This window comes from Odocoileus virginianus, chromosome 10 (genome assembly GCF_023699985.2).
Source record: "Odocoileus virginianus isolate 20LAN1187 ecotype Illinois chromosome 10, Ovbor_1.2, whole genome shotgun sequence".
NCBI lineage: Eukaryota > Metazoa > Chordata > Mammalia > Artiodactyla > Cervidae > Odocoileus > Odocoileus virginianus.
In genome coordinates, this window is record NC_069683.1 from 24,210,680 (window position 1) to 24,228,442 (window position 17,763).

The 17,763-nt window shown below is 56.5% G+C and overlaps 1 protein-coding gene across 2 annotated transcripts in view; it reads left to right on the plus strand.

The window, feature by feature from the left end:
- The window catches only part of ABTB2 (ankyrin repeat and BTB domain containing 2), a 180,056-nt gene extending 162,533 nt beyond the window's left edge, over window positions 1–17,523 (plus strand). For both annotated transcript variants that reach the window (XM_020912246.2, XM_020912247.2), the window contains exons 6-17: window positions 523–612; window positions 1,181–1,282; window positions 3,435–3,531; window positions 3,792–3,927; window positions 7,419–7,648; window positions 9,096–9,274; window positions 9,978–10,083; window positions 10,202–10,304; window positions 10,826–10,916; window positions 15,163–15,231; window positions 15,874–15,987; window positions 17,234–17,523. In XM_020912246.2, the coding sequence (XP_020767905.2) occupies window positions 523–612; window positions 1,181–1,282; window positions 3,435–3,531; window positions 3,792–3,927; window positions 7,419–7,648; window positions 9,096–9,274; window positions 9,978–10,083; window positions 10,202–10,304; window positions 10,826–10,916; window positions 15,163–15,231; window positions 15,874–15,987; window positions 17,234–17,431 (1,515 nt within the window). In that variant the 3' untranslated portion in view covers window positions 17,432–17,523. The remainder of the gene's footprint in view (window positions 1–522; window positions 613–1,180; window positions 1,283–3,434; window positions 3,532–3,791; window positions 3,928–7,418; window positions 7,649–9,095; window positions 9,275–9,977; window positions 10,084–10,201; window positions 10,305–10,825; window positions 10,917–15,162; window positions 15,232–15,873; window positions 15,988–17,233) is intronic.
- The last annotated feature ends 240 nt before the right edge of the window (window positions 17,524–17,763 follow it).

Genomic DNA, 17,763 nt, shown 5'->3' on the forward strand with positions numbered 1-17,763 from the left:
GCAGGGCCTGGGGTAGATTTGGATGTGTCAATGTAACATGGTAGCCGTGATGGTGGCGTTGTGTTATTTTAATTAGTTAGCTCATCCTTAGTTAGCTGGGCTAAGCACTTTATACATAGTAACTCATACTCTTTACAACAACCCAGTGAGGTAGATACTGTTGTTATTCCCATTTTAAAGATAAAGAAACTGAGCCACAGAGTACAAATAACTTGTACAAAGTTTACAGCAGGGGTTGCCTTTGTACTGGAGTCTGGCTGTAGGGCCTGTGCCCTTTGCCCCTCTGGTGACCTGTAGTGCTCATAGAAATGTCCCCTACTTATCCTTCAGGTGTCATATGTCCCCTGGGCCTGGGAGGGGCAGGCCCAGCCCCTTCTGTCCAGCATAAGACCCAAGATTGTTCCAGATGAGCAGCTGGTCAAGCAGGAGACCTCTATCTGGTTTCCAGGGCAGATACCTATGGAACACGTGTCCTCACATTCTATTTCCAGAGAGTTTAGCATCTGCGTTTGCTTCACTTAGGGTATGACACCGCTGATGTATGCCTGTGCTGCTGGGGATGAAGCCATGGTCCAGATGTTGATTGATGCTGGAGCCAACTTGGACATCCAGGTGAGAAAGCCCCAAAGGGCTGCACTGAGCCCCCAACCCAGAGAGAGAGCACCCCAAGGTCTTCATCATCCATGCCGGATGTGATGATTTGGAGAACAGAGTAGATGTGTCTCAGAGGACTGGAAATATACGATACACAGAGATCATAGTCAGCAAAGACGGTTTTTTCTCAAGATTCGGGCTTCCTGCCAGAGAAGTGAGCTCAGAGAGGAGTCCATTGGAGAGAAAGGCCATGATTCTGTTACTGTAGTCCCTTTCCGCTTTTATCAAATTAGTCCCCAGCCATCCCTACCATCTCCAGACACTTCTTGCTCTACCTCCTTCCGAGGCATAAAGAGTTCCCCTTCTGCCATCTCTCTGCCCAGGGCAGACATCACTAATTGAGCATCCTTTTGAGCCTTGTCCACAAGGTACTCCAGGCAGACATTGCCAATTGAATATAGAAAGCACTTGAGTTGACCCCTAGCCACCATCCCTGCAGGGCTCCCCCTTAGCTCAGGCCCCTGTGTCACCCACGCAGGAATGTCACTCACCTTGGAAACACTGATCCCTTGTGGTATTTTCCCAGGTTCCAAGCAACTCTCCCAGGCACCCCTCCATCCACCCTGATAGCCGGCACTGGACATCACTGACATTTGCTGTGCTGCATGGACATATCTCTGTGGTCCAGGTGAGCTCCATGTGCCCCCAGCTTGCCAGATGGGCTGAAGCCAAGCGTTGCCCCAGCCTCACATGTGTTGAGTGGGATCAGAGACACCTGAGGCACTGGTTAAGGCCAGCTTACTGGGTCAGCAGGACAGAGACCCAGCTGGTCTGCCCCCAAGGAGTAGGCTCTAGTTTGCAGGACGTGAGCAGCCTCTAATGTGAGATTTTAGGGAACAAGATGCAGGCCCAAACGATACCAGGCCTGCCTGGCCTCTCTGCATCTGTGGGTGAGTCTCGGGGTGTTGCTGGAATCTGTGCAGATGTGCTCCATTTCTTTACTCCAAACATCCTTCCAACCCTTAGCTGTTCTTACTCCCTCATGAATTCTGTGGCTTATACCATGCTGTCCTTCTGGTTCTGCTCCTCCCCGTCAGCAGCCATAGTCTCTCAGCATCTCAGTTCCTGAAAGAAGACTCAGATTGGCAATGCTCACCTGTCAGCCAAGTCACACTATGCCTACCTTGGCCCCAGTGGCTGTGGCTGGCTGAGGGTCGGGTCAGGCCTGGAAGTGGAAGCTGTGGACGGGGCATGGCCACACTGCTACTCGGCTCCCAGACTCCTTCGCTCCTCAGGCCTGCAGGGTTCCAGCGCTTCTTCCTGGGAGTTCGCATAACACCCTTGCCATCTGCTGGATTGCGGGTCCCTCAAGGGCAGGGGTCATGTCAGCCTGTTCATCGGTTTCCACACAGCCCTGGCCTATATGAGAGATTCTGTAGCTGGTGGTCAGCTGGTTGGCTGCTACATCCTGCCTTCTTCTCGGTGACTTTCCTCCTGAGACCTTGAGCAGAGTTCCACCCTGGCCCAGACCGGCCTTCAGGGCTGTGCCCTGGGCTTGTCTGGACTGGTGCCCAGTTTCAGCCTGTCGGGCAGGTCTCTGTCTTCCTCCGCTGCTTTGGCGCTCTGGCTCAGATATCGCTGCCACAGCTGCTTTCTGACTGATGAGAGCCTGCTGCCAACAGCCACCCCCACACCCACATTGTGGGGAGACTGACAGGTCAGCCTGGACCCCTCGCACCTGGTCCCAGGTGGGGGCGGGTAGGATTGGCCTAGTTGCTCAAGCGCGGTCTCAGGGGCCTCAGTCTCTGGAAACCTGGGAGGGTGGGAAAGGCGGCTCCCTCCAGAGCAGCCAGTCAGGAAAGGTGAGATGGACTGAAGTTACCTGTTGGTGGTGCTGACACCACCCCCACCCAAGGCAAAGCCAGCTGGCCCAGCGGGAACTGCTTGGTATCTGTTAGCCCTGCTCCATCTGTCCCCTGCAAGGCCTGCCCTTGCCAGAACCGGGAGAGGCTACCTGGTGTCTCAGACAGCCAGGTCTGCTCCAGCCCTGCACTGCCCAGCCTTGGGCAGCTCATGGAACCTCTCTGAAGAGGACCCTAGAAGCCACTGGTTACTGAACTCCTATGGAGAATTGAGCACCTCTTCACTTAATCCCCAACAACGTTGCAAGGCAGGCCTCTCTCCCATTTTCTAGATGAAAGGCTCTGCCTTTCTCACAACCTCTGCTGTGTCAAGAGCCTCAGATTCCCCTGGTGGATTGGAGGGTGTTACCTTCTGTTCTTGGGCTTCCCACGTGGTGCTAGTGGTAAAGAACCTGGCTGCCAATGCAGGAGACGTAATAGATGTGGGTTCAGTCCTTGGGTCAGGAAGATCCCTTGGAGGAGGGCGTGGCAACCTACTCCACCCTGAAGAATCCCATGCACAGAAGAGCCTGATAGGCTATGGTCCATAGGGTCGCAAAGAATCAGACGTGACTGAAGCGAGTTAGCACACATATACCTTCTGTTCTTCACTGTGGTCAGTTTATAGGAAACTATTTGAAAGGAGGAGATAGCTCAGAGGTCCCTCTAGCTCAGGGGCTTCGTCCAAGACCACAAAAAGCAGAGGGGAAGATTCTGGACACTTAGAACCGTGAAGGTAACCAAGAGTTTTACAATTCTGGATGATTCTGGACACTTAGAACCATGAAGGTAACCAGGAGTTTTACAATCCTGGATGCCCGAGGGAGCTGGTTGTTGGTCACGTGCCGGGAGGAAACTAAAGGTCCCTCCCCGAAGCCTCCCGTGCGCATGGCCCAGACACTCCCCTCCATGCTCAATGCCCGTCGTGTGCCTTGGCAGTTGCTGCTGGATGCTGGCGCCCACGTGGAGGGCTCGGCGGTGAACGGCGGCGAGGACAGCTATGCGGAGACTCCCCTGCAGCTGGCCTCTGCGGCCGGTAGGTGCCCTGCTGCCCTGCCCAGCCAGGGTCCCTGACTGCCCTGCGGTTCCACCTGCCCCTCCTGACGGTGTCACCCTGCCTGGCTGAGCCACACACAGAGACCCCCATGGCAAGCCTTGGAACCCCTCCTTCAGGGCGCCGGGGGCTGCCCCTCACTCCATCGTCAGTCTTTCTGTGGTGCTCAGTGCCCAGGCAGGCCCAGCAGAGGGGCAGTGATGCGGGTGGAGGAAGCATTCCTGGCCTGTCTCTTCTTTCAGGGAACTACGAGCTGGTCAGCTTGCTGCTTAGCCGGGGCGCCGACCCCCTCCTCAGCATGCTCGAAGCCAACGGCATGGCCTCCTCCCTCCACGAGGAAATGAACTGCTTCAGCCACTCAGCCGCGCATGGCCACAGGTACCCGCCCGGGGCTTCCTGCCCCGTGTTCTGTGGGGCACGAAGCAGGCTCTCAGGAGCAGAAAAGCTCGGCCTGGAGATCTTTCCAGAGATGGAGGGAGGGGTGGATAGAGGGTAGCTGCCTGCACTCCAGCCAGAAAGAAGATACAGGTCTCCAGGCAGCATGGGGGCCCCAGAGAGTGGAGGCCTGCAGACACGGGGTGGGGGGTGCCCAGGGCAGGCCCTCCCATTCCCCCGGAAGACCCTCTGCCTGCAGCCAGCCAGGGCTGCCCCAGGACCCCATCCCTTCCTGCGCCTGGGCTGCTTCTCCATTGCCCGCCACAGCCGGGAGCGCTAGGGGCTTCCACCCAGACTTCAGCTCCACCACGAAGATGCTTCTGGTGGCTCTGCTAGAAATCACGTCCTGCTCCAGGAGCAGATAGTGGACCCTACTTATTAGGGGCCAGGCCTGCCCGGGAGTGTGAAGGGCAGAGGTGAGACCAGAGCAAAGCAGCTCTGGGGTCAAAGGGCGACAGGGAAGAGGTGAGTAGGAGATAAAGAGGGACTCCCTTGAGGGACCTGGGTCATCCCGCTGTTGCTCTGTCAGCTCAGTGAGTTAATAGAGTACCGACTGGGGCACAGCCCGGCCTCCATCACAAGGTGGGGAGGGGTGGGGGAGAGGCAGGCAGGTCTGCAGGGAGAAGGCTCCGTCCCAAGTGGCCTGGGGGCCTGCCCATGAGACAGCCATCTAGAGCCCCAGGCCACAAGGATGCAACAGAAGAGCCTGGGGCTTGGAGCCCTGGGTCTGAGTCTACATCTCCCTCGTGTGTGACGTTGAGCAAGATGTATTCATCACCCATGAATCCCGAGGTTCCTCCCTCAGGGAGGGTTAAATGCCATTTTGGTACATGGCAACATCAGGATTGCTGGGGGAAACATCAATAACTTCAGATACGCAGATGAAACCACTCTCATGCTAGAAAGTGAAGAAGAACTAAAGAGCCTCTTGATGAAGGTGAAAAAGGAGAGTGAAAAAGCTGGCTTAAAACTCAGCATTCAAAAAACTAAGATCATGGCATCCAGTCCCATCACTTCATAGCATATAGATGAGGAAACAATAGGAACAGTGAGAGACTTTATTTTCTTGGGCTCAAAAGTCACTGGATGGTGAGTGCAGCCATGAAATTAAAAGATGCTTGCTCCTTGGGAAGTGTGAAAGTGCTGCACTCAATATGCCAGCAAATTTGGAAAACTCTGCAGTAGCCACAGGACTGGAAGAGGTCAGTTTTCATTCCAACCCCAAAGAAAGGCAATGCCAAAGAATGTTCAAACTACCGCACAATTGCACTCATCTTACACGCTAGCAAAGCAATGCTCAAAATTCTCCAAGCTAGAGTTCAACAGTATGTGAACCAAGAACTTCCAGTTGTTCAAGCTGGATTTAGAAAAGTCAGAGGAACCAGAGATCAAATTGCCAACATCTGTTGGATCATAGCAAAAGCAAGATAATTCCAGAAAAACATCTACTTCCTGCTTCATTGACTACTCTAAAGCCTTTGGCTGTGGATCACAACAAACTGGGAAATTCTTTAAGAGATGGGAATACCAGACCACCTCACCTGCCTCCTGAGAAATCTATATGCAGGTCAAGAAGCAACAGTTAGAACTGGACATAGAACAACAGTTCAGTTCAGTTCAGTTGCTCTGTCACATCTGACTCTTTGTGACCCCCATGAATCACAGCACGCCAGGCCTCCCTGTCTAACACCAACTCCCAGAGTCCACCCAAACCCATGTCCGCCGAGTTGGTGATGCCATCCAACCATCTCATCCTCTGTCATCCCCTTCTCCTCCTGCCCTTAATCTTTCCCAGCATCAGGGTCTTTCCCAATGAGTCAGCTCTTTGCATCAGGTGGCCACAGTATTGGAGTTTCAGCTTCAACACCAGTCCTTCCAATGAACACCCAGGACTGATCTCCTTTAGGATGGATTGGTTGGATCTCCTTGCAGCCCACGGGACTTCCAAGAGTCTTCTCCAACACCACAGTTCAAAAGCATCAGTTCTTCAGCACTCAGCTTTCTTGATAGTCCAACTCTCACATCTATATATGACCACTGGAAAAACCATAGCCTTGACATGGAACAACAGACTAGTTCCAAATCGGGAAAGGAGTACGTCAAGGCTGTATATTGTCACCCTGCTATTTAACTTATATGCAGAGTACATCATGAGAAACGCTGGGCTGGAAGAAACACAAGCTGGAATCAAGATTGCTGGGAGAAATATCAATAACCTCAGATATGCAGATGACACCATCCTTATGGCAGAAAGTGAAGAAGAACTAAAGAGCCTCTTGATGAAAGTGAAAGAGGAGAGTGAAAAGTTGGCTTAAAACTCAACATTCAGAAAACTAAGATCATGGCACCTTGTCCTATCACTTCTTAGCAAATAGATGGGAAACAATGGAAATAGTAACAGACTTTATTTTGGAGGGCTCCAAAATCACTGCAGATGGTTACTATAGCCATGAAATTAAAAGACATTTGCTCCTTAGAATAAAAGTTATGACCAACCTAGACAGCATATTAAAAAGCAGAGACATTACTTTGCCAGCAAAGGTCCGTCTAGTCAAAGCTATGGTTTTTCCAGTGGTCATGTATGGATGAGAGAGTTGGACTATAAAGAAAGCTGAGTGCCGAAGAATTGATGCTTTTGAACTGTGGTGTTGGAGAAGACTCTTGAGAGTCCCTTGGACTGCAAGGAGATCCAACCAGTCAATATTAAAGGAAATCAATTCTGAATATTCATTGAAAGGACTGATGCTAAAACTGAAGCTCCCAATACTTTGGTCACCTGATGCAAAGAGCCAACTCATTATATAAAAAAGACCCTGATGCTGGGAAAGATAGAAGTCAGGAGGAGAAGGGGACAACAGAGGACAAAATGGTTAGATGGCATCACCGACTCAATGGACATGAGTTTGAGCAAGCTCCTGGAGATGGTGAAGGAAGGACAGGGAAGCCTGGCGTGCTGCAGTCCATGTGGTCGCAAAGAGTTGGACACAACTGAGCAACTGAACAATAACATGGGAATATGCCGGCTGCTATTAGGACGATTGTTGTGTATCACGCTCTGCATCTGATGTCACGTGAGCCTCACATTAACTGGGGGAGGACAATGCTGAGTCTCCATGCTACAGTGACAGAGCCGTCAGGGCTCAGAGAGGTAGAACAACCTGTCTGAGATCACACAGGATGGCAGAACCTGCTTGGCCCCAGAGCTCATGACTTCTCAGCAGTACCCAGATGGCAGAAGGGAGGGGTCTTCTGCACCTTTCTCTGACTCACTCGAGGGCCCAGCCTGCCTGGGAAGGGAAGACCATGAGCCCTTTGTGCCTGCAGATGCCCCGTAGTTGGCCTGTCTGGGCCACAGGGTGCTAGAAGGCAGCTCAGCAGGCACCATCCGTGGCGAGAGCCTTGGACATCACCCTCCTTCATCTCCTTCCCCCCAGGAATGTTCTGAGGAAGCTCCTGACGCAGCCACAGCAGGCCAAAGCGGACGTGCTGTCCCTGGAGGAGATCCTGGCTGAGGGCGTGGAGGAGAGCGATGCGTCCAGCCAGGGCAGCGGCAGCGAGGGGCCCGTGCGACTGAGCCGGACGCGCACCAAGGCCCTGCAGGAGGCCATGTACTACAGCGCGGAGCACGGCTACGTGGACATCACCATGGAGCTGAGGGCGCTGGGTGAGGCCACGCGGCGTGCGTGTACGCACACACACACAGACACACACACACATGCTGTGCTGCTCCTCAGTGTGCATGGACACACGTACACACACTCACACACACACAAGCGGGCCAGGCCCACAGGGGCAGAGCGGCCAGGAGGCAGCAGAGTGCAGGGCAGGGCTCAGTCCTCTCAAACCAGGACCGGGGGTGCCCTGAGCCTCAGACAGTCCTCCGCAGGGACATGTCTCAAAAGCCTCACGCCAGCCCTGTGCCCTCAGAGCCCCCAGCTTCCCTGGTCAGGGCCTGGTCTTGTGGGAGCATCTAGAGCACCAGGGGTCCACATTTCTGGTCAATGAGATGCTCTCCAGTCCATCAGCCCATCTCCCCACCTCCTTGGTCTGCAAGCCTGCAGACTTCTCCTTTCCTCCCAGGCGGCTGGTCAGGCAGACAAACCTGGGGGAGATCCCAGCCTTGCCACATTCCCTAGTCCCCTGCGCATGTGAAGTTGTCGCACACAGCACAGGGCCCGGTGCCCACTAACCATGGGTGCCCAGTGCATGACAACAGCATCGTTCTTCTCCCGGGGGCCCCAACACATGAACACCCAGCGCTGGGCCAAGGGAGCGGGAGCCACACGGCCTTCTGGTGGCGGGCCAGCCTCCGTGCTCCTCTCTAGGAAATGGGAATATCACTCCTGTACAGTCAGTAAACCAGGCATGCTGATGCTACCCTTGGCCCCATGTCCCCAGGGAATGCCATCAGTCCTTTTTAAATCACAGTGAGGCTGGGGAGTGAGAAGCAATCTCTTATTATCAGAAACATCACTAGTTTTTGTCATGACCTTTACAGAGTAGTTTTGGATTCCTCTGCGGCCCCAGTGACACACTCCAGGGAGCTGGTAAACAGTAATTATGTGGCACTGTGTGTGCATAGACACACCAGGCAGCCAGGCACTGGGAAAAGCCCTCAGCGACAGGACAGGGTTCATTTCAGGCTTCTAGACAATCATGGGGTCCCCAAGTGCCCTGCATATCCTACCGGCGTTGGAGTCTCTGGGGCCACCCCTCCTAATTATAATTATACCTACTGGTTCCTCCCCAGTAGGTAATTCTGGGGCCCAACAGGCCAGTGGGGCCAGTGCAGGTGCTGGGCCTGCACGTGAATGCTCCCAGGCTGAGCTATGGATTTTCAGAGCTCAGGCTACCTGCGGTTGGCCTAAAGCCATCCCTCCACCTTATCTGATAGGAACTTGGAGACCCTTTTATGTCTCAGGGAGGCCCGTCAGGGTGAACGAACGCTTTCCTTACTGGCTGCGCTGAGCGGGGCCGAGGGGGTGCCCCCAGTTGGGCAGGCATCAGGCGCATTGGCCTGCCGGAAAGGGGGCTGTCCTGAGGTGGGCTCAGTGGGCCCTTTGGGGAGCGCTCTGCCCGGGGGGTGACTGCCCTGCCCCTTCCTGGCCCAGGAGTTCCCTGGAAGCTGCACGTCTGGATCGAGTCTCTGAGGACGTCCTTCTCCCAGTCTCGGTACTCGGTGGTGCAGAGCCTCCTGCGGGATTTCAGCTCCATCAAAGAGGACGAGTACAACGAGGAGCTGGTGACCGAGGGCTTGCCGCTCATGTTCGACATCCTCAAGACCAGCAAGGTGAGGCAGCCCCCGAGGCCCCGACAGACCGCGGGGCGGACCAGAGACTGCCTCACGGGCAGACGGGCCGCGGGGCGGACCGGAGACTGCCTCACGGGCAGACAGGCCGCGGGGTGGACCCGGAGACTGCCTCACGGGCAGACAGACCGTGGGATGCAGACAGACCACGGGACGGACCCAGAGACTGCCTCACGGGCAGACAGACCGCAGGGTGGACCGGAGACTGCCTCACGGGCAGACAGACCACAGGACGGACCCGGAGACTGCCTCACGGGCAGACAGACCGCAGGGCAGACCGGAGACTGCCTCACGGGCAGACAGACGACAGGACGGACCCGGAGACTGCCTCACGGGCAGACAGACCACGGGATGGACCCGGAGACTGACACACAGGCAGACAGATAGGGACGGAAGGACACAGGCACCCTGCAGGTGGACGTCCAGCCCTCACCCAGACCCCCCTTGCCTGACTGCAGAAGCCAGGGGTCTGTCTGGGCCGGAGCCTGGCCAAGAAAGCAATCTGGGGAGTCCATGTGGAAGGACCAGGCCTCCCTCGCCAGACCAGATCCAGGGGGAATGAAGGGAAGTGCTGCGCTGATCCTGGCCTGGACTTTTGAAGCTGGCCTGGTGTACCTGGAGCTGTAAACACACAGCCTCCAGATGGGGGTCGAGCTGATGCCCCTCCCCGCCTCTCGCCCAACAGAATGACTCGGTCACGCAGCAGCTAGCGACCATCTTCACGCACTGCTACGGCAGCAGCCCCATCCCCCGCATCCCCGAGCTCCGCAAGACGCTGCCGGCCAGACTCGGTGAGGCCTCCCCGCCTCCTCTCTCCTCTCCCCTCCCTCTCATCTCTGTCCTCCTTCCCCTTTCCAAGTGCCCAGGCGGTGGGCACCTCCGTCATCCCCTTCTCCTTCCCCCCGACAGATCCTCACTTTTTGAACAACAAGGAGATGTCAGATGTGACCTTCCTTGTGGAAGGAAAGCTGTTTTATGCACATAAAGTCCTGCTGGTGACAGCTTCTAACAGGTAGGCAGCCCAGATAATGAATTCTCTGTACCCCCGGGAAGGGGGAAGGACAGCTTCATTTAGATATGAGGTGATGAGCAGGCTGGAGAAGAGCCTCTGCCCCCCCAGAGGGTGGTCACAGAGCAGGGGACCCCCCACCCACCCCACAGGTGGCAGAGGGACAGTCACGAGGGGACCCAGAGTTCTCCAAGAAGAGCTTGGTCATTGTTCTGGTCAAACCATTGCTTTTGATGATAAGAAAACATGAATGTTCTAGCATGAATGTCAGTTTTCCAGCCACAGGTGTTACGGTCACTAAGCTAGAGGGCAGCTGGGACAGGTCGGGGCTCAGCCCAGCTGTCTGTCAGCCCAGGACAATGTAAAACATTACTTGCCCAAAATTCTTTCACAAGCACAGCAGTGATTTTTAAAATGCTCCTGTCCCCTGGTGACCGGTCAGGCGACGGATGGGGCCTTTGCCACGCGGTGATGGAATAAAAGTCACATTCAAGCCCTTCCTTGTCTCATCTCCTTGGCTCCAGGTTCAAGACGCTGATGACCAATAAATCAGAGCAAGATGGCGACAGCAGTAAAACCATCGAGATAGGCGACATGAAGTACCACATTTTCCAGGTGTGTGTACCTCAGCGCTGCAGGCTTTTCTAGGGGTGCCCCTCCCCCCCCAGGACCCGGCCCTGGCTGGTCCATCTGGGCAGAGTCAGCTGTGAGTAGGCCATAATCTTCCCCTCCATCCCTAATACCTTCTGTGTTTTGCTGACTCAGTGGTCAGGTTGGAGCATCTAGGCATTTCCCAGCCAAGGTAGACTTTCCATTGTGAGTTTGCAGCTTCAGAGTCTGTCTCATGGGTCCTGAGCTCTAACCACTGGGTGAGGGGTCTGGGCAACCTGATGGGCATGTAAGGGCAGGCACACACCACACATGCAACCTCTGAGCCCTTGTCCTGAGTGAGCTCCCAGCGCACAGACTTGCCTGAGCACTTGTTGGGAATGCAGAGCCTCAGGCCCCATGCCAGGCCCCCCCCCAGTTTAACAAGACCCCAAATAGATGGAGAGTGATGTGCACATGCACCAGTGTAGGCCCGTCACTCTTTCCCAGCATCAGACCCTAGCCATGCTGACCAAGCAGAAAGCATCACAATGAGCCCATCCTGGTTGTGGGAGATCATTAAGGTCAGGACTTTCGTTCTCTAAGCTTTGGAGAATGTCAGGTTGTGTGATAGAAGCTCCAGGCTGGCCTCCAGGAGTGGCAGGCAAGGTCTGGAAGGGACTGGCTGGGGTCTAAGCTGAGCCCCAGTGAGGAGTTCGTTTGTAGAAAGTGGTCTTCAGGCTGTAGGGGTGACCCTTAGGGCCTGAGACAGAGGCCAAGTGGCAGCTGGTATGTGAGCCCAGGACCTGGCCTTGCCTGGGACAGGCTTGTGACCTAATGGGAGAGATCACAGCCCCACAGAAGCATGAGGAGCCACCATCTAAAAGGGTTTAGTCCCTCTCTCTTGTTCCCGTAGTCATCTGTTTAGCATTTAGTCACCTATGGGTACCACGGAGACAGCAGTAAACAGGACAGGGACCCTGCCCTCCAGGAGACAGGACTATGAATGAATGTGACTGGGAGTGGTGGGGAGGCGCCGGCAGTGCAGGAAGTGGCACCAAAGCTGCGGAGGGGGAAATTTCCTGGGGACCAGGGCGGTCAGCCGGGTATCAGGAGCTCCAGGTAGACAGAGCAATGCAGAGACCACGACCACCAGAGACCACGACCTGTTTAGGAAATGCTTCCTGGCCAAGTCCTGGCAGCCATTCAGAAGAACATCCAGAAATGAGGCTGAGGCTGCCCCCGAGGAGCCATCCCATGAAGGGCTTGAGCTTTAACCGAAGGACAGTTAGAAGCTACTATGAGGTCACTTAGCCAGGCATGGTTCTAAGTGCATTTATCAGTTAAGCGTCACAGCACAGTCCAGGGAGGTGCACGTGTTATTATCCCCCCTTGGTCCATGAGGTGTCGCAGGCAGAGTTCAGTAACTTGTCCAAGGTCACACAGCTTGGAGAAGATAGAGCCAGGATTCAATCTTAGGATGTGTGGAATGGTCCAGTTTGTGTGACCTCACGCACTCTGGAGGGTGAGGGAAGGACTGGAGGGGACAGGAATGTAGCCAGACCAGGTGAGCAGCTGGTGAGAAATCCAGCTGAGTGATGATGGCAGCCAGGTAGAGGCAGCAGGGTAGAGGGGTGTGGATGAGGGGAGAATGGGGGACTTGGCATCAATTGATGACAGGGGTCAGAGGAGGCCCAGGGTTGGGCATATGGTGCCTCCCCTCCCCTCTTATCATCGTGCCTCGAGCCAAACTCCCTGGGGAGGGGAGCAACTCTAGAAAGTTGCTTGGCTAAGAAGCCCAAAGTCCAGGTGAGTTGGAGCGTGAGGTGGGGTCACGACCCGACACAGGAGGTGGGTCTGAGAAGGGCAGCAGGGATTGGGCGGGAGGTGGGGGTGAGGGCACACATGTGATGAGGGTGACCCCTGCCATTGAGGCTGCATTTGCTCAGCAGGGGATGACGCCCGTGTCAGGAGAGGCTGGGCAGCCCTTGATGACTTCTCAGGGTTGTCACGGGGGTAAACAGGGACAACAGGTCAACATCAGGGCACATGTGGGCCTGGGGCATGTTAGCCACTGGCCTGGCCCTGTGGGTTCTCTGGGAACAAAGCTCTGCCATCCCAGGGGGCGGGGAGTTGGGTGCGGGGGTGGGCAGCTGAAGTCAGCAATCCAGGGCCGAGACCTCCTAAAAAAGCCTATGTTTCAGAGCAGCCCCCAGACATCTCATTGGCTCTCACAACACAAAGAGAACTTGAGATCATTGTTTTCTAGAACAGAAAACAGAGGCCCAAGGAGATTTAAGCAGTGCTCTAATAGAAAGATAATGCTGGGCGCCTAGGTTATGTAAAATTGCCTAATAGATGAGGGAGAAAGTGAAAATAAACAGGTGAAATTAGTTTTATTTTAATTGAACTTAATGTAGCCAAAACAGTATCATTTCCACATAAAAATTTAATGAAATGTTTTATTTTTTTCACACAGTGTTTGAAATGCAGTTTTGACACAATATTCATTCAGAGCAGCCATTTTTCAAATACTCAAAAGTCACAGGTGGCCAGTGGCTATCGATTAGACAGCACAGGTGTAGACTCTTGCCAGGGTCACTGCCGACTAAACCTGGGCCTTTGGGGGATAGCCCTGCCGTTCTGACGTGGCTCTTGGCCCCAGCCCTGTCCCTGCAGTGGTCATGCTCCTGGTGGCCCACTCCAGGCAGAAGGAAGCGAGGCCATCCCTGCAGCTGGTCCTGCCTGGGGCCTCACTGGGAGCAGCCCTTTGCCCACTCCAGCCCTGCAGGCTGCCTGCTTTAGGTGACCCACATCCTGCCTGGGGGTTGCTGGGCTGTGGGAAATTAATGTCCACAGCTGCCTTCCAGCAGCCCGGTTCCCCCAGCAAGGCTCCAAGAGGGCAATTCTGGTCCCACTTCTGTGGGCTCATCTGCATTCAGGTGCCTCAGGGAGATCCACGTGCCACGAGAGCTGGGCCTGGCCCAGACCAGCTCCCAGAAGCGGCAGGAGGCCTCTTCTAGGCCAGGAAGAGGAGTCGCAGGCTGTCGCCTGTCTCCCTGGGCCCCTTCTCACCTCGGGGCTGTCCTGAAACTAACACCTAGGAAAGAATCCCTGAGGTGGGAGCCGCCCCACTCCCAGTGCTGGGCACTCAGCCCCCAGTGTGGGGGGTGGCGGAGGAAGCCAGGCATGGGCCCGCCCAAGGCACACACTGCCTGGAGTAGTGGGACACAGGTACATCCATGTAGCTTTAAGATCTCTACCTGAGCTCCCGCGGGGGCTGTGCAAGACCTCTGGGAGCCCGCGCTCCTCTGAGCGGAAGGGCAGGCTGATGCCTCCTGGACAGGCCCTGGGCCTGGACGCGGCTGGCAAGGCCTCTTCCCTCTCCCCACCCGCCCCAGGTTGGGCTCCTTCCCTCTAGACCCTCTGGTGCCTCTTCCAGCCTGGGGGCCAGTCCTAACAGAGCCCGACTGTGCCGGCTGGAGCCGTGTTTATTTATACCCTTGCCAGCTCCTTGCTGGGGCCGTTTCTTCAGCCAACCAGGGAGAATCATTTTTCTTTTTCCAGCTGGAAACTCCCCAGTCTCCAGCATGATGGCAGAGCTTGTAAGTCGGATCTCAGCAGAACTACACATAGCCCCCTCCCCAGGCCACCTCATGTGGTGTCACAGGGCCTCTGCTCTCAAGAACCCCGAGGGGCCCCCACTGGTCAGCAGGCTGACCCAGAGGGCCAGGTCCTGGGCCCCAGCACCGCACTGGCTTCCACGAGGGGCTAGCACCGACGGGGAGGCCAGGAGTTGGGATTCTGAGGGAAGACAGTCGCCCCCTCAGAGCCCCATGTTTAGAATTTCGGTAAGAGGAGAATCTGAGTCGTGAGGTGCCTGGTGTGCTGGAAGGAGGGGGAGGAGTCAGCCTCATCAGCCTCCCTCCCTGGCCTCAGTTTCCCCAGCCGTGAAGAGTATCTGCTCCTGGGCTCACAGGGCTGTTGTGAGGATTGAAGCAAATCCACTCTGTGGAAGGAAGCTTGCCATACGCATTCCAGTGGAAGCACAAAAATGTCTGATGGGAGTCGGGGGGGGGGGGGTGTGCAGATATCAACACACAGAGGCGGGGGCAGAGGGGATGAGCATCTAGGGGCTGGGAGTGCCTGGAGCGGTGCTCTGGGGGGGGCACTGAGGGGCTGGGGGCTACTGGAGCAGCACTCCAGGGGTGCTGGGTGAGGATACTGGTGCTGCGGGTCCACCTGGCGCTCATGTGGGGCCTTTTTCCTGCAGATGATGATGCAGTATCTGTACTACGGAGGAACGGAATCCATGGACATCCCCACTGGTGACATCCTGGAGGTGAGGACCTGGCCCGTCTGCTTGGGCCCGGGGAGAGGAGCGGGGAGTCCCTGAGCCCATCCACCATGCCTGTGCCCAGCCTGAGACATCTGCCAGGTCTCACCCACCCCACTCTCAGAAACACAGCACTGGAGACATAAGGGAAGGAAGGGGACCTCTGCAAGGATCCCCTGCTTCCCTGCAGGTCCTCGCTCTTCTGAGCACATGGGAAATGGTGCACCCGTGGAACCCAACCTTCTGGGCGACACCTCAGGGTTAGAAAGGGCCACCTCTGAGGGAAGGTACAAAAGAATCAGAAGGCAGCAGGTACCCCTCCACCTTACCAGGTTACCGCTTAGAGAACGGACCCGCTGCTGGCCACGTGCCTGGCTAGAAGGTCGTGCAGAGGAGCAGGCAGCTCATAGTTGAAGGCCTCCCGAATTGAGAAATTCCAACCAGTATCTGTCACCTGTTGGATGCCTCCTGAGGTGTCCTAGCAAATACCTAGATGGCCTGGAGTAGAAATAAATCGAGGCCATCAGACTTAACGGGCAGTGGGCAGGGAGGGTCCTGGGGGTCAGGAGGGCACCCCGGGGCTCCCTTTCCGTGATGCCGGGGCCACGGGCCTGGCCCTGCTCACCCACGGCCTCTTCCTCTCGCCAGCTGCTGTCAGCAGCCAGCCTGTTCCAGCTGGACGCCCTGCAGCGGCACTGTGAGATCCTGTGCTCCCAGACCCTGAGTGTGGAGAGCGCCGTGAACACCTACAAGTACGCCAAGGTGAGGACACCCGCTGCCGCCCCTGCCCCCCATCACTGACCCTGCTCTGCCCTGGCAGCTTTGAAGGGCAGTGTCGCCCCCTCTGTGGCCTGAGGTCATGGCCGCCCAGGGGGGCGGCACAGCGGCTGGGGAGCCGAGCTCTGAGCCGGGTGGACCCCAGGTGTCAGGCCAGCTGTGCCGCTCTGGGCATTGAGACCTGGGGCAGCACAAGGCTGAGCTCCTCCGCATCAGATCAGTTCCCGACACTACCCGAGTCTCTCCCCAGCCTGGCCCTCCTTAGTCTTCCTCCTCGCAGCAGATGCCATGGTCACCACCCACACCCGAAATGCATCAGCCACCCCTTCCCTCCCTTCGACCTGCTCTGGGACAATCGCGTTGGCCTGGCCTCCAACACTTCCTTCCTTTAGCCCTGCAGTCCACAAGACTCTTTGAAAAGTGTGAAGACCCCACCACTCCCCTACTGAAACTCTTCAAAGGTTTCCCACTGCAAACTAAAGACCCAGCCCTTATCTGTCACCCCTTACGAGGCCCCCAGGACCCTCTCACATCTCCCCTTCCGATGCCTCCCTCTCTGGCCACACAGCCCATGTCTCTCAACTCGTTTCCACCCCAGGACTCCTGCAGTCCTCCAGCAAGTCTCCCCCCGCCAGGTGCCCCCGAGTCACACACCTCTGCCCCTTCGCCCGCTCTCACTGCCTCAGAGCACTGACTACTGTCCGTGGTCACCTTGCCTGGTTGGCTCCTTGGCTTCTCTCGTGCCCCTGATCTGGATCATCAGCTCTGAGAGCATCACTGACCTGGGCCTCGGGGCCTGTGCCCGGCCCAGAGAGGGCGCTCAGTGTTCGCCGAGCGCTTACCACGTGAACACTCGTGTGCTGGGCCTTATGTTACACATCCCACTGACAGCCCCTGCCCTTAGGGCGCTTCCAATGCCATGGGGATGATGACCGCCCCTCAACAAGCTGTCACCAGCAGGACCCAGGCTGAGAACAAGACGCCAGGATATTCCCTGGTGGCACAGCTGGGATTTGAACCCAGATCAGTCTAACCCGAGGAGATGCTCATGGAAAGAATTCAGATGAGGAATTCAGTTGCCTTAAGATGCAGAGATAGGGCCTGCCTGCCTCCCCGGGCCTGGGGCTTGAAGCTGGACCTTTGCCCATGAGGACTATTTGGGGCAGTTTCGGGCAGGGCTGTGCTGCAGCTGTGGGTCTCACCCCTCTCCCTGCCCCCCCCCCCCCCCCAGATCCACAACGCCCCCGAACTGGCCCTGTTCTGCGAGGGCTTCTTCCTCAAGCACATGAAGGCCCTGCTGGAGCAGGACTCCTTCCGGCAGCTCATCTACGGCCGCAGCAGCAAAGTGCAGGGCCTGGCCCCGCTGCAGGACCTGCAGAGCACCCTGGCCGAGCGCGTGCACTCGCTGTACGTCACCTCTCGGGTGTGAGGTGTGGGGGCGGCTGGCTCTGCCTCTAGGCCTCCCGGCGGGTAAGAAAGACTGGGAGCTTCCTGGGGGTGTCTGGGTCAGCGCATAGCCAGGACCAGTGGACACGCTGGGGCCCTGCTGGGCTGAGACTGGTTACTGGCACTTTTGGAGCCAGACTTGAGCAAGCCCAGAGCCTAACCAATTGCTCAACCAGTGATGAGCCAAGGGCAGGTGTGGCCACAAGTGGCCCTTCCCCACTCCTGCCGCCTGCTTGCACCAGGGGGCTGCCATGCACTCACCCTCGCGTGCCCCTCCGGAGGCCCGCACCGATCCTGCTCCGCTCAGCCCAGCTC